At 45.7% G+C, this 13,756-nt stretch overlaps 1 protein-coding gene across 1 annotated transcript in view; it reads right to left on the bottom strand.

Moving 5' to 3' along the window:
• DECR1 (2,4-dienoyl-CoA reductase 1) overlaps positions 1 to 10,961 on the bottom strand; it is a 36,601-nt gene extending 25,640 nt beyond the window's left edge. Inside the window, exon 1 of the mRNA XM_077810046.1 lies at positions 10,825 to 10,961. Within this exon, the coding sequence (XP_077666172.1) occupies positions 10,825 to 10,893 (69 nt within the window). The 5' untranslated portion in view covers positions 10,894 to 10,961. The remainder of the gene's footprint in view (positions 1 to 10,824) is intronic.
• Between the last annotated feature and the right edge of the window lie 2,795 nt (positions 10,962 to 13,756).

A 13,756-nucleotide genomic window follows, 5' to 3' on the forward strand; every position in this document is an offset into this window, starting at 1 on the left:
AAATTTTGCAGGGGAGTGGCCTTTGTGTCAGGGATGTGCTTTTTGCAACCCCTGTGCAAATTTGGCCAAGTTATAAGCCCACGAAAAATCACAGTTCACACGTGCTCAGTAGAGACTTGAAAGAGCTTAACTTAGGCCTGGTCTACACTCGGGGATGGCTGGGGGTGGGGGGGGGAAATCGATCTAAGTTACGCAACTTCAGCTACGTGAATAACGTAGCTGAAGTAGACGTACTTAGATTGACTTACCGTGGTGTCTTCACAGCAGTGAGTTGACCGCTGCTGCTCCCCCGTCGACTCCGCCTGCGCCTCTCACGGCAGTGGAGTACAGGAGTCGACAGGCGATTTATCGCGTCTAGACTAGATGCGATAAATCGACCCACGCTGGATCTATTGCTGGGTAGTGACCCTATCCGAGGGGTAGCGTAGACATACCCTAACATATCTGAAGATTCCATCCTCGCTAAGCATGCTCCCTCCCCTCACAGCTCCCACATTTTACTGGACTGTAAATGCACCAGCCCCACACAACAACTGAATGTGCTCCATCCCTTCACAGATTCTGCATGTGACTGGTCTGTGCATGAACCAATCCCCTGGAGCAACTGAGCATGCTTCAGCCTAGGCTGCAGGAGCAAAGCTGGACTTCTCCTGTAATGGCTGCTTCCAGCAGCTAGGGTGGGACTGCAGGGCACCAAAACTGAGAGCAGGCAGCCTGCTGGCACTCAAGTGGCATGGAGGAAGAAGCCATCTGATTCAAATGCAGAGGGGACAAGAACACATCTAAGGAATTATGGAGGACAGCTGTGGGAACAGATTCAGAGAAGGAGCCTGAGTCAGGAGACTAGGACTGGAGGTTGCCCGCGGGTGTAGGCTAGGACTGGTTGGGGAAGGAGGCAAGGAGCCAGGGAGAGAAATGGGGTTGGGAGAATACAGAGAACCAGTGTGTCGGGGCAGAGGGGCATGCGTAGAAACTGAGATCAGATGAAGAGCCAATAGGGGGAGACTGGCAGGGAAAGGAGACAGGTGGAGACAGGGAATCGGGGGGAGGGGGAGTGGTGAGGACGACGGGCAACCTAAGGCCATATCATAATTAAAGCTAAGATTTTGTCATGTGCATTTTTAGTAAAAGTCATGGACAGGACGCAGTCAATAAACAATAAGTCATGGAAGCCTGAGCCCCGACGCCTGAGGGCCGAAAGCCCGAGCCCCGGCAGCCAAAGTTGCAGAGGTCATGTAAAATCAGAGAATCTGTGATGAACGTGACTGACTCATAGCCTTAATCATAATGCATATGCACAAGATTGCATAGGAAACCTTAATTCTGGCATTTCAAACTTTTGCAACCTAAATAATGTCCTTTTAACATTTTTTTCAAGTAATTTGTATAACAAAGTATGTATTGTAAATACTTGTAGATTTTTAAAATTAATCATCACTAAGGCAATAAATGATGACTGACCGTCTTCTGTGCATGTAGATTTCCAGTTTTCAAGATGAAAATTAAAGAAATTAAATTCTTGTTCTTGTATAAATATCATGTTCATTATTAAATTACATTAAAACTGGTTAATTTTAATAAATGCATATTTTTTAAAACCCTCAAACACTCAGTTTTTTAAAATATAAAAATCAAAACAGTTTAAATTAGAAAATTAATTCTTGTGCTGAACCTCATGTTATCCATGGCAACGCTTAACGCTTCAGTAACCAACAAACACCAATTAAAATGGACTATGGTTATAACTGCACTTCAGTAATATGAATCCACTTTACAGTGATACTCCGAAGTCCCAAATCAGGATTGGGGACCCTTTATGCGAGACCCTATACTATGCCCAATAATCTCCTGAATTTCAAGCCTCTGCATTGGAGTAGATAAGAGAAACATGGCCAGGGTTATGCCAGTCTTATGTAACCCAGATGGCAGGAAAACTATCAAGGGGAGATTGAAATGGTGTAAGTTGCCTGCTATCTCCCTATCACAGGGAGCATGAAGAAAGTCAACTGGGGCTCAGGCTAGCCTCAAAATTGCGTGGTGCTGGCCAGTGGGGACAGAACCACATTGGTTGCTCCTGGACCTACAAATGGAAACTAAAATTGCCCTCTCAATTAGTCCATGTCAGAGGTTAGATGACAGCTGTAACCTGCGTCAGCAGCAATGCTTTCAAGACTTTCCGTAAGACTGGTTCTGACCAGGGCAGATAAAAATCAATTATTTTTTTGTATTTAAATCGGATTTTTGGATAAAATGCTTTTTGAGGAAAAAGCAATCTAAAGATAGTTTTAATTAAGATACATTATAGCTCAAAGATATCTCATCATGGAATAGGGATTATAAACTCTAATTCTATTCTATATTCATGTAATGTTTAAGAAAAGTTTTGTAAATGAGTTCCAACAGTTCATGGATTAGGGACCCAATCTTATGGAGGTTCCAGGGGCTTCTGTGTAGATTATTTAGATTAATCTATCTACCCAATGGGACTCAGTGCTCAGTCTAGAAGATACCATCAGAGATGTTTAGTTTTGCAGTTTTCAAACTGTGGATTTGTGTCTCCAGAGATAACATGCTTGTAAACAGCAAAAATGTTTTTAAATAAATAATATATAGAGGTGAGAAATAGTTAAATAAAACAATTTAAATGTCCGTCTGGTGATGTTCTGCTCCTAATACAGCATGGCAAGAAAATCCTCCAAATATTAATATGATCAACCTGTTGAATTGGAGATAGGTTCACTCCCAATGACTTCATAAATATCTGCTTCAATTACCTTTGGTAAATGAAATAACCAAACAATCTTTCATTTTCCGATATAGCTGTAAAACTAATATGAAAAGTTTTCAAAATAAATCACTTTAAAAATATATAGTGTGTACCTTCTAAAAGGTGAAACCTACATCTATCTCTGAGTTGTGAAGAATATGTATGAAAGTTATAACAACCAGAAATCCATGAATAAATCGAGTCTTTTAAATCGAGGCACTTTAAATCATGATTTAAATAAAATCCACCCTGGTTCTGACCAGAAGAAAAAGTGTCTTTACTTGGTTATAAAGTTGTTTTAAAGAAAACGGAAATCCTACATTCCTGAAGCGAACCTGGTAATTGAAGTAACAAGTAAAAAAGAACAGTGAGGCATAGAAAAGAATTCAACACTATAAAGAGAGTCTGTGGCAGAAAATGTCTGCACACTTATCATGAAAATCTAGATTACATACTAAAGTAAATACTCTGGGACAGTTTGCAGTCTGCCTGGTAAATAATATAAAGATTTAGAACTCCTCCACAGCAGAGCTTGTGGAAATATTTTTGTAATTATATAAGTTAATGTTTTGCTTTTTCAGTTAGCTGTTTACTAGTTGTTTATTTTGGCATGTTATTTTTCTCTTTTTTCCCCCCCATACACAATGAATTGACCAAACTACAATAATCTTTTCCCATATCAAAGACAGTTTTACTATCTGATTGCCATCCACCACCAGAACTTTTCATGAAGATAATAAAAGTCAAATGCTTTTTTGCATAGAATGACATTTTCACCACTCACTTCTCAATCCGAAGAGTCTGCAACCTGCATCAGAGCCGAACACCAAAAAATCATCTTATCTCATTGGAAAGATCACGCACATTCAGGAAGCCTTCTCAAATGGCCTGGATCCACTCCACCTATCACCACCAGCCCACCTGCATTCCTAGAGTTCGGTATATTCACTCATCGAGAAGTTCGGACATTACATGAGTGTCAACCTGAAACTTGTGAATCCAACCCATGATCTTCCTGGCTTGTGAAAGAGCCAACATGAACTAGTACCATCCCTGACTGAAATAAGTCAATGTCTCATTCAGAAAAGGAATCTTTCCTTCCTACGTCAAACACGCAACAGTCCAACGAACACTGAAGAAACCTACCCTGGACACATCAGTTCTAGCCAACTACTGCCCAGCGTTAAATCTCCCATCCCCCCAAGCAAACTCACAGAGAAGCTAGCTAAAGGCCAACTACAACCTCATCTAATTGAAGCTAATATTCTAGACACAGCACAATCTGGATTCAGGCCAGGCCATGGAACTGAAATTGCTTTAGCGGCACTGATCTCCTGTCAATGGAAAGGACAGAACATCTATTCTCATCCTATAGGACCTCTCTGCAGAATTCAACATTGTTGACAATAAGATACTCCTGTCTCACCTTAAAGGGGTGGCAGAAGTCCAGGGTAATGCACTAAAACAGTTTAAATCCTTCTTGGAGGGACACATCCAATGAGTACGGATAGGAAACTGCACCTCCACTGAGCATAGCAGAGGTGATGCTAGTGGGCAAAAGAAAATATTTTCAAGAGTTTTCAGCCATGGCGAAGTCTCCTTTGGTTGAAGGTATATACCCACCATTGCTCAATTCAGTCTGATGTTTAGGAGTACTTTTAGATTGCTTGCTGATACTAAATTTTCACATAGCAGCATTCACAAACAACATTTTCTTGCCATCTCCAGTTGGTTGTGTCCCATTCTGGTGGACAATGACCTGGCCTCAGTTATTCATACTTTCATGATCTCTTGGCTGGATTACGGCAATGAATAATACCTGGGCATGAAACCTTCAGTGCTCAGGAAACTCCTGCTATAGAAAGCTGTAATACATCTGCTCAGTAATATAGGCTACTACAAATAAATTAAAACCTATACTACCCTTAAAATCTCAAATCAAGTTCAAGGTTTCAGACCTTATCTTCAAGACACTCCATGATTTGGGCCCAGGATATCTCCAAGATGAAGACTGTGGTCAACAACTTCACTCCTCTGACACAATGGAACTCTCTACAAAGAAGATAAAGCTCGTTTGTGTGAGACACGTAACTTTCTTGGGGGCCAGACTGAGACTGTAGAATGAAGTCCCCCCAGGAACTAAGGACCATCACAAACCTCACCACATTTCTTTGACCTTGCCTAAGCTAACATAAATACATAGCAACATGTATATTAAAAACATCCTAGTAAAATAAGACTCTCCACTGTATGCATTTCTCCCTCTGGGGAGCACACACAATACATGGCAGATGGTAGTTACATCACTAAATGCACCACTGGAAAGTGATCAGATACTACTGTGATGAGGAGTGTGGCACACAAACCCATATATAATATAATGTTCTTGGAAAATCTTCATTTTCAGTGTATATTACAATGTAGCGAAGGGTTCATTGTAGCGGCACTCACAGCAATATACTATGCATTACATTCGCGTTCTCTCATCTGACTTTTGTGGTTTCTCAACTTCAGGAAGACCAATTACAGACCTGATTATTCTCTTGTCCATTCCACTCAACAACAAATGGTAAGCATATGCCCTCTTACTCCATAGACAAATGTACTTAATATTTATCCATTATCTCTAATATTACTCCTGGGGAATTCTGCGCGAAAAAATTAAAACTGCCCAGTCCATCACAGCCCCCCCCCCCCCCAACGGTGATTTACATCTCTACTGGCTGCTCTGGGGACCCAAACTAACCTGCCTGCACCTCCAGGGAGGGATGTGTGACCAGTCCTGTGTCTTCCCTTTGCTTCCCTGTCAGAAGTCATAATTTTCTACAGGGAAGGAAAGAAATCTGCAGAGGACATTAATTCTGTGAACGAACTGTGACACAGAATTCCCCCAGGAGTATAACATGTAAGGGTTTTGTTCACTTTTAAACTGATGTTTAAAGGGAGAGACACAGATGGGTTTGTTTCACGATCTGTAGGTTTCATATAAAACAGGTTTTATGAAACCTAGTACTATAGGAATGTTTTAGAAATAGTGCTTAAAATATTACCAAAAATGGGTATGCTTGAATTTGAATATTCCACATTTTCCACCTACATATTTTTACAATCCAAAGAGTGCAGCATTGGGCTAATGTAAAATCATTAATAAGTGAAAATAACTGGTTTATTTCTATATTCTGAATATAGAACAAAAAAAAAATCATGAATGATTAAAAGTATTTTATTTTTATAAAGACATTAATAACAATCTAAAATAATACTTTCTTGCTAATGTTACTAATTTTTTATTTGTAATAGATCCTTTTAAATATAAGCTCCCAATATGATTTTAAGAAGCCAGTTTGGGCCATTTACACTATATAGAAGTTGTCAACTAAAATATGTTAGAGAAATTCAAGAAACTCAGATCAAGATTTTGTTCAGAATCAATAAGAATTTCCCAGACCATGTGTTTTCTGAAGCACCAAAATCCTGGTAATCAGAGCTGTAACAGAATAAACCCGTACACAGACTTATCTTTTATATTTTTTCTAATGAATACCAGATTTTCATCGGAGGCACTGTCAATTCTTAAACTTTTTCTGGAAGAAATTATTTCAAAAATAATGCTAGCAAAGGCTCTTTTTTTCTTTCCTTATGAACTCCACAGCTTTAAAACGCTCATATTGTCTACCTCACAAACTACCTTCAATTACCACTTTTCTCATTTCCTTTTATATATCTTGGCTACAAAAAGCTAAGTGAGATGCTCAAAACCTAACCTAATATATATACCCTAGGAACAGAACATAAGAAGTGACATTTTGACCATGAATCTTTTTCCAGGCTGAAGGAAAGAGAAATAAAACTAGACTAGTTGAATTTTAAAAAGGAATTTCAGAGAAAATGTGAAGATGGGAAAATGAAAGGCAAGTAGACTGGGAGAAAACAAAACTGGGAGAGTGGGCACATTTAGAACACAGGTTTAATATACTTTGGCCACATCCAGGCTTGCCAGCCAAACAGAAAGAGTAATTGGTTTGATGGTTTCAGAATCTCAGCTCCCAACCAAATGTATATGGGACTTTCAAGTCTTACTGGGCCCAATTTTTAGAACTGCTCCATGCAAGCACACATACAATTGCAGTAACTGCTTATGTCCAAAAGGTCAGTTATACATCTATGTAGTTACTTATGAATGCTAGCACCAAGTGAAATCAGGAGCCCAGGATTTTTATTCCACGCCTGCTACTGACTCATTATATGACCATTAGCAAGTAACTTAATTTCTGTATCTCAGTCGTACAGTCTTTAAAATAGAAATAATCCACCTTGGTAAAGTGCATTGAAAGAGTAAAATTACTATTTGCTTGATAAATTGACAAATCATGTGTACACATTTGCCACAAAATAAAATAATAAATGTATTTTTCTTTCTTTACTTAAATGCAGTAATACATTTATGGTTTAAAAACTATGTGCAGAATTTTTAGGGGATACATAGACTCATAGGCACTTTTATATAACTGTTCTATAGAGATCTGATTGGTTCTTCAAGTGAGACTTGCAAGCAAGGCTGACAAAGAAAAAACAGCTAAATTAAAAGAGGGCAGGATGCATGAGCAGCTGTATACTTTCCTCAGCAGGCAGTGATCGATCTATCAGGGATCGATTTATTGTGTCTACACTAGACGCGATAAATCAATCCCCAATCGCTCTGCCGTCAACTCCGGAACTCCACCATGGCGAGAGGCGGAAGCGGAGTCGACCAGGGAGCGGCAGCCGTCAATCCTGCGCTGCAAGGATGTGAAGTAAGTGATTCTAAGTCAACATCGACTTCAGCTACGCTATTCTCATAACCGAAGTTGCGAATCTTAGATCGATCTCCAGTGTAGACCAGGCCTTAGTCAAGAGCTGGCCTTACCTATTCAGATCTAGCAAGATACTTAGCACATTACAGAAGGGGCTGAGCAGTTACAGCACAGACCCTCTGTGAATGGACAGCTGATCTGGAGAGTCAAAGGATAACACAGCGTCCCAGGTACAACACTGGAATTCTAACTGTGGCACAGAAACAAATTAGAGTCAAAAGAGTAAAGGACTGAACACAGCAGCAAAAAATATGTATAAGTGAAAGTCAGACAAACATACAGCTGATTTCTGGGGGCAGGAGAACAGAACGGGCTCATTATAGGACAAGAGCAGCAAAGTTGTTCAGAGGATTCACAGTAGTGGGAATTGTCACAAACCACAACGAAAAAATCTAATACTCAGTTCTATGTCGGGACATGGGTGCCAGTCACTAGCGTAGAGGCGCTGCAATTGTATACACCATAATTTGCATGCAGATAGCCCATTTTCAAACTGAGGAAAACTGCACTGATACAAGTCACTTTTTACATGGGTGCATGCAATGTTGTCTACATTAAGTAGTTTCCACCAGTGTGCAACAACATCAGTACAAAAACAACCCACATGTAAACATGGGTTAGGGATCAAACTAAACTGAAAACATGCCCAGGAACAAGCTAAAAATAAACTAGGTAACTGAAGGAGGAGGGGAGAGAAATCATAACATTACTCCCACTTGTAGGAATAACACAGCAAGTCTTCTCTGACCCGTAAGTGCTGTGTCTGGACAAAACTCTTCCAAAACACGGTCTGCAAAGGTACCATAAGTAAACAGACCAATTTATTTTGTTGCTCTGACTGTAAAATGTAAGCTATTTTAGTTAAACTGTATTGAACAGTACTGCTCCCAAGACCAAAGGTTGGTAAAAGGCTTGCTGTGCATCTGCAATATTTATCCAGCCAGAGAAGGGAAGGTTCCACTGAATGCTTGGGGGTAGGAGGATAGAAATTACACCATTATGTATGGTGAGGTGAAGGTGACTCTGTCTAAGGAAGTTATACTGGGTACGTAGATTTCAGAGTAGCAGCCTAGTTAGTCTGTATCCGCAAAAAGAAAAAGGAGTACTTGTGGCACCTTAGAGACTAACCAATGCATTTGAGCATAAGCTTTTGTGAGAAACAGCTCACTTCATTGGATGCATGGCTTTCACTGTGTTCCTAGAGGAGAGAGGGGAGAAACAGAGTGGGCTTCCAGTGTTGTTAACTCTCAAAATTTTATTACAAGTTTCATGATATCTGTTGGCATTTTTTCTAAAGCCCTAGCTACTGAAATAAAGACATTACATGAGAATCCCAACTTTAATTAAAAAGTAAATTTCTAGCCCTCAAGGTGACAGAGGAAAACTTGAAACAATTAAGCAAGTGCATCCTAAAGACTAAGAAATCAAAAGATAAATAAAAATAAACCACAACTGATTTAAAATGTCATTATTATAAGTAAATCTCATGATTATTTTAAACACTTGGTGGGGCAGGCAATGCTGAATGTCACTGTATTTTACAGGAGCAAGGGTTAGCACTGCATCCAGAGGGAGGGGAGATGAGATGGGTTATGCTGGTTCCTGGGATAGTTACATTGTGAGCCCTGTGGTGAAGGAAACTGGAAGATGGGAATGGGTTACCTCATGCCTCAGCCATAATGGCAGCATGTGTGTGCCAGAAGACAGTAAGGGTACACTGTTCCCTAGCTATGGGGGTACCATGTGTGTGCCAGCGGAGGGGGCGTTACACGCCGGGCCCGGGCCAGGGAGGCAGCCTGGGGGTGCGGGACGAAGGGGGGGGACCGGACACGCCGGGCCCGGGCCAGGGGGGCAGCCTGGGGGTGCGGGACGAAGGGGGGGGACCGGACACGCCGGGCCCGGGCCAGGGGGGCAGCCTGGGGGTGCGGGACGAAGGGGGGGGACCGGACACGCCGGGCCCGGGCCAGGGGGGCAGCCTGGGGGTGCGGGACGAAGGGGGGGGACCGGACACGCCGGGCCCGGGCCAGGGGGGCAGCCTGGGGGTGCGGGACGAAGGGGGGGGACCGGACACGCCGGGCCCGGGCCAGGGGGGCAGCCTGGGGGTGCGGGACGAAGGGGGGGGACCGGACACGCCGGGCCCGGGCCAGGGGGGCAGCCTGGGGGTGCGGGACGAAGGGGGGGGACCGGACACGCCGGGCCCGGGCCAGGGGGGCAGCCTGGGGGTGCGGGACGAAGGGGGGGGACCGGACACGCCGGGCCCGGGCCAGGGGGGCAGCCTGGGGGTGCGGGACGAAGGGGGGGGACCGGACACGCCGGGCCCGGGCCAGGGGGGCAGCCTGGGGGTGCGGGACGAAGGGGGGGACCGGACACGCCGGGCCCGGGCCAGGGGGGCAGCCTGGGGGTGCGGGACGAAGGGGGGGACCGGACACGCCGGGCCCGGGGGGCAGCCTGGGGGTGCGGGACGAAGGGGGGGACCGGACACGCCGGGCCCGGGGGGCAGCCTGGGGGTGCGGGACGAAGGGGGGGACCGGACACGCCGGGCCCGGGGGGCAGCCTGGGGGTGCGGGACGAAGGGGGGGGGACCGGACACGCCGGGCCCGGGGGGCAGCCTGGGGGTGCGGGACGAAGGGGGGGGACCGGACACGCCGGGCCCGGGGGGCAGCCTGGGGGTGCGGGACGAAGGGGGGGACCGGACACGCCGGGCCCGGGGGGCAGCCTGGGGGTGCGGGACGAAGGGGGGGACCGGACACGCCGGGCCCGGGCCCGGGGGGCAGCCTGGGGGTGCGGGACGAAGGGGGGGACCGGACACGCCGGGCCCGGGCCCGGGGGGCAGCCTGGGGGTGCGGGACGAAGGGGGGGACCGGACACGCCGGGCCCGGGCCAGGGGGCCAGCCTGGGGGTGCGGGACGAAGGGGGGGGACCGGACACGCCGGGCCCGGGCCGCAGCCTTGGGGTGCGAGACGAAGGGGGGGGACCGGACACGCCGGGCCCGGGCCGCAGCCTGGGGGTGAGGGACGAAGGGGGGGGACCGGACACGCCGGGCCCGGGGGCAGCCTGGGGGTGCGGGAGGAGGGGGGGATACGCTGTGCTCCGGCAGAGACGCGGGGTGATACGGGCCAGCTGGGTCGACAGGGAGGGAGGGGCGGAACAGCAACTCCCCGGCCGGCCGGCAGCTCCGCAGGGGCTGGGAGGGGGGCGCCTTACCCGCGTCGTGGGAAGGAAGCGCGCGGCCGCAACACCCCACAGGCCGCACCACCCCGCCCGGAGCGCCATGGCCACCGCGCTGCCGCTCCCCCGGCCTCCGCCAAACTACCGGACTTCGGCCCCGCTCCTCGCTGGGACCGAGGCGCATGTGGAAAAGGCGGGGCTTGAGCTCTGCCCTGGCCCCGCCCCCTCTGGTCTCCTGTCTCCTGCGGGGGCGGGGGCAAGGAGGGAGAGCCGCTTGCTTGCTCGCACCAGGGCGGAGCTTCCCCTCGCTGGGGCTGCGCGCGCCTCACTCACCCGAAGCCCCCACCCCAAAGCCGCTTCGGGGTCGCGGGGACTGGCCGCGCGCGCCCGTTTTTACCCCTCACCCATAATTCTTATTCATTGGTTAAATGTCGTTACCCATTTAAGCGCCCGCGGTGCCCAAGTAGCTGGCAGGAGCCTGAGCCAGTTGGATCAGCCTCGTGTTTGCCTGTCTGGCCACTCCCAACCCTGTCCATACACAGACACGATTCTCGGATATAGGCACAGGCTGAGCCTCAGCCTGCGGTGACCTGTTCTCCTTCCACCCCTGCAGCAGTGGATATTTTGGTGGGGCAGCCAAAGTGGCTCCTTTTCCTCTGAATAGCTGATTTCTAGAGCCCAGTGCGGATACAAAATCAATACCTGTATCTGATCCATGATCCGCAGCAACATGGTACTGTGCATGGAAATAAAGTGGATATCCGCCGATTTGCAGGGCCCTATTGATTTCATCCAGACAGACTTAGTACCGTCTCTTGCTCCCACCCATTGTAAGGGGCAGAATTTGCTGACAAGAAAGCCAATTGATTGTCCTGCACGACTGGTGTGCAGTGTTGTAGCAGCCTTGTTGGTTCCAGGCTATGAGAGAGAGAGAGAAGATGGGGAAGGTAATATCTTTTATTGGACCTGTCAAGGTTCCTTCCCCACTCTGAACTCTAGGGTACAGATGTGGGGACCTGCATGAAAACCGCCTAAGCTTATTTTTACTAGCTTATGTTGAAACTTCCCCAAGTTACAAACTCTTTTCCTTTTTCCCTTGGACTTTATTGCTGCCACCACCAAACGTCTAACAGATATATAACCGGGAAAGAGCCCGATTGGAAACGTCTTTCCCCCCAAAATCCTCCCCAAACCCTACACCCCCTTTCCTGGGGAAGGCTTGATAAAAATCCTCACCAATTTGCATAGGTGAACACAGACCCAAACCCTTGGATCTTAAGAACAATGAAAAAAACAATCAGTTTCTTAAAGAAGAATTTTAATAGAAGAAAAAGTAAAAGAATCACCTCTGTAAAATCAGGATGGTAAATACCTTACACGGTAATTAGATTCAAAACATAGAGAATCCCTCTAGGCAAAACCTTAAGTTACAAAAAGACACAAAAACAGGAATATCTATTCCATTCAGCACAGCTTATTTTCTCAGCCATTTAAACAAACAGAATCTAACGCATATCTAGCTAGATTACTTACTAAGTTCTAAGACTCCATTCCTGTTTTGTTCCCAGCAAAAGCATCACACAGACAGAGAGAGACTTTGTTTCTCCCTCCCTCCAGCTTTTGAAAGTATCTTGTCTCCTCATTGGTCATTTTGGTCAGGTGCCAGCGAGGTTATCTTAGCTTCTTAACCCTTTACAAGTGAAAGGGTTTTTCCTCTGGCCAGGAGGGATTTTAAAGGTGTTTACCCTTCCCTTTATATTTATGACAGGACCAACTTCTGTTAGTGAGAGAGAGACAAGTTTTTGAGCTTACACATAGCTCATCTTCTTCCAGTAAAAAATATCTCACCTACCTTGTATCTCTCATATTAAACTTGAGTAGGCAGTAAGAAAACATTGGGTCAGTTCTCACAGGAGACTATCAGTGCCTCCCTGAGATCATGCAAGTTGTCAGGGGTTCTCAATCTTGCCAACTTTTTACCTGTTTCACATCAGTTATTGAGAAAAATAACTGGGAAGGTTATGGCAAATCAATTTTTTTAGAATCTGGGATTCTCAAATCTCCTTGACCCTACTCAGTCTGGGTATGTTAAAGAAAGTGCATTTGCTGATCTAATCACAGAAAAAGATAAGGTATCCACACTTGTTCCTTTAAATATGTCACCTATATTTGATACCATTGACTATGGGCTGATCTACACTAGAAAATTTGATCAACCCAACTGCATAACTCAGGGATGTGAAAAATACACTCCCCTGAACAATGTAGTTAAACCAACCTAAATCCCTGTGTAGACAGCACTAGATTGATGGAAGAATTCTTCCATTGACCTGGTTACCGCGCCTTGGAGAGATGGATTACTTATGCCTATGGCAGAATGTCAGCATAGGTAGTGTCTACACTGAAGTGCTACAGTGCCACTTAAGGGTTTCAAGGGTAGACGAGCCCTATATGTTGGAATAAGGGTTAATTGAATCATTCTTCAGTGGCTCTACTCCTTGCTTTCAAGTCAAATGCTGTAATTGTACTTGCAAGAATCAACGAGTCCCACCCTATTGTGAAGTATAGGTGAGCTAGAATGCATTGCAATGGACAAAGACCTTGATATAATTAGCATTATGGAAACTTGGTGGCATGACAAAAAATAACAGGATACTGTAATACTTGGTTACAAACTATACATGAATGCCAGGCTAAGCCACAGATGTATGGGAGGAGTGCTCTATCTAAAGGATTCCATAAAATCTAGAGAATTAAAAAGAGAGGGCCACTCACTATGCATCCATTCTATATGGGTACAAATCCCAAGCTGTAAACATATTAGTACAGCTCTACTACTAGCCCCTAGATCAAGAAAAGGAAAAGCCTAGAGAAACAATTTCTTAGGACACTTCAGTGATTGTTTCTTGGAGCAGCTAGTTCTAGAGTTAATTCAAGAAGCGACAGTAGCTGAGCCACGAACAGTGAT

This window comes from Eretmochelys imbricata, chromosome 2 (genome assembly GCF_965152235.1).
Source record: "Eretmochelys imbricata isolate rEreImb1 chromosome 2, rEreImb1.hap1, whole genome shotgun sequence".
Classification (NCBI taxonomy): domain Eukaryota; kingdom Metazoa; phylum Chordata; order Testudines; family Cheloniidae; genus Eretmochelys; species Eretmochelys imbricata.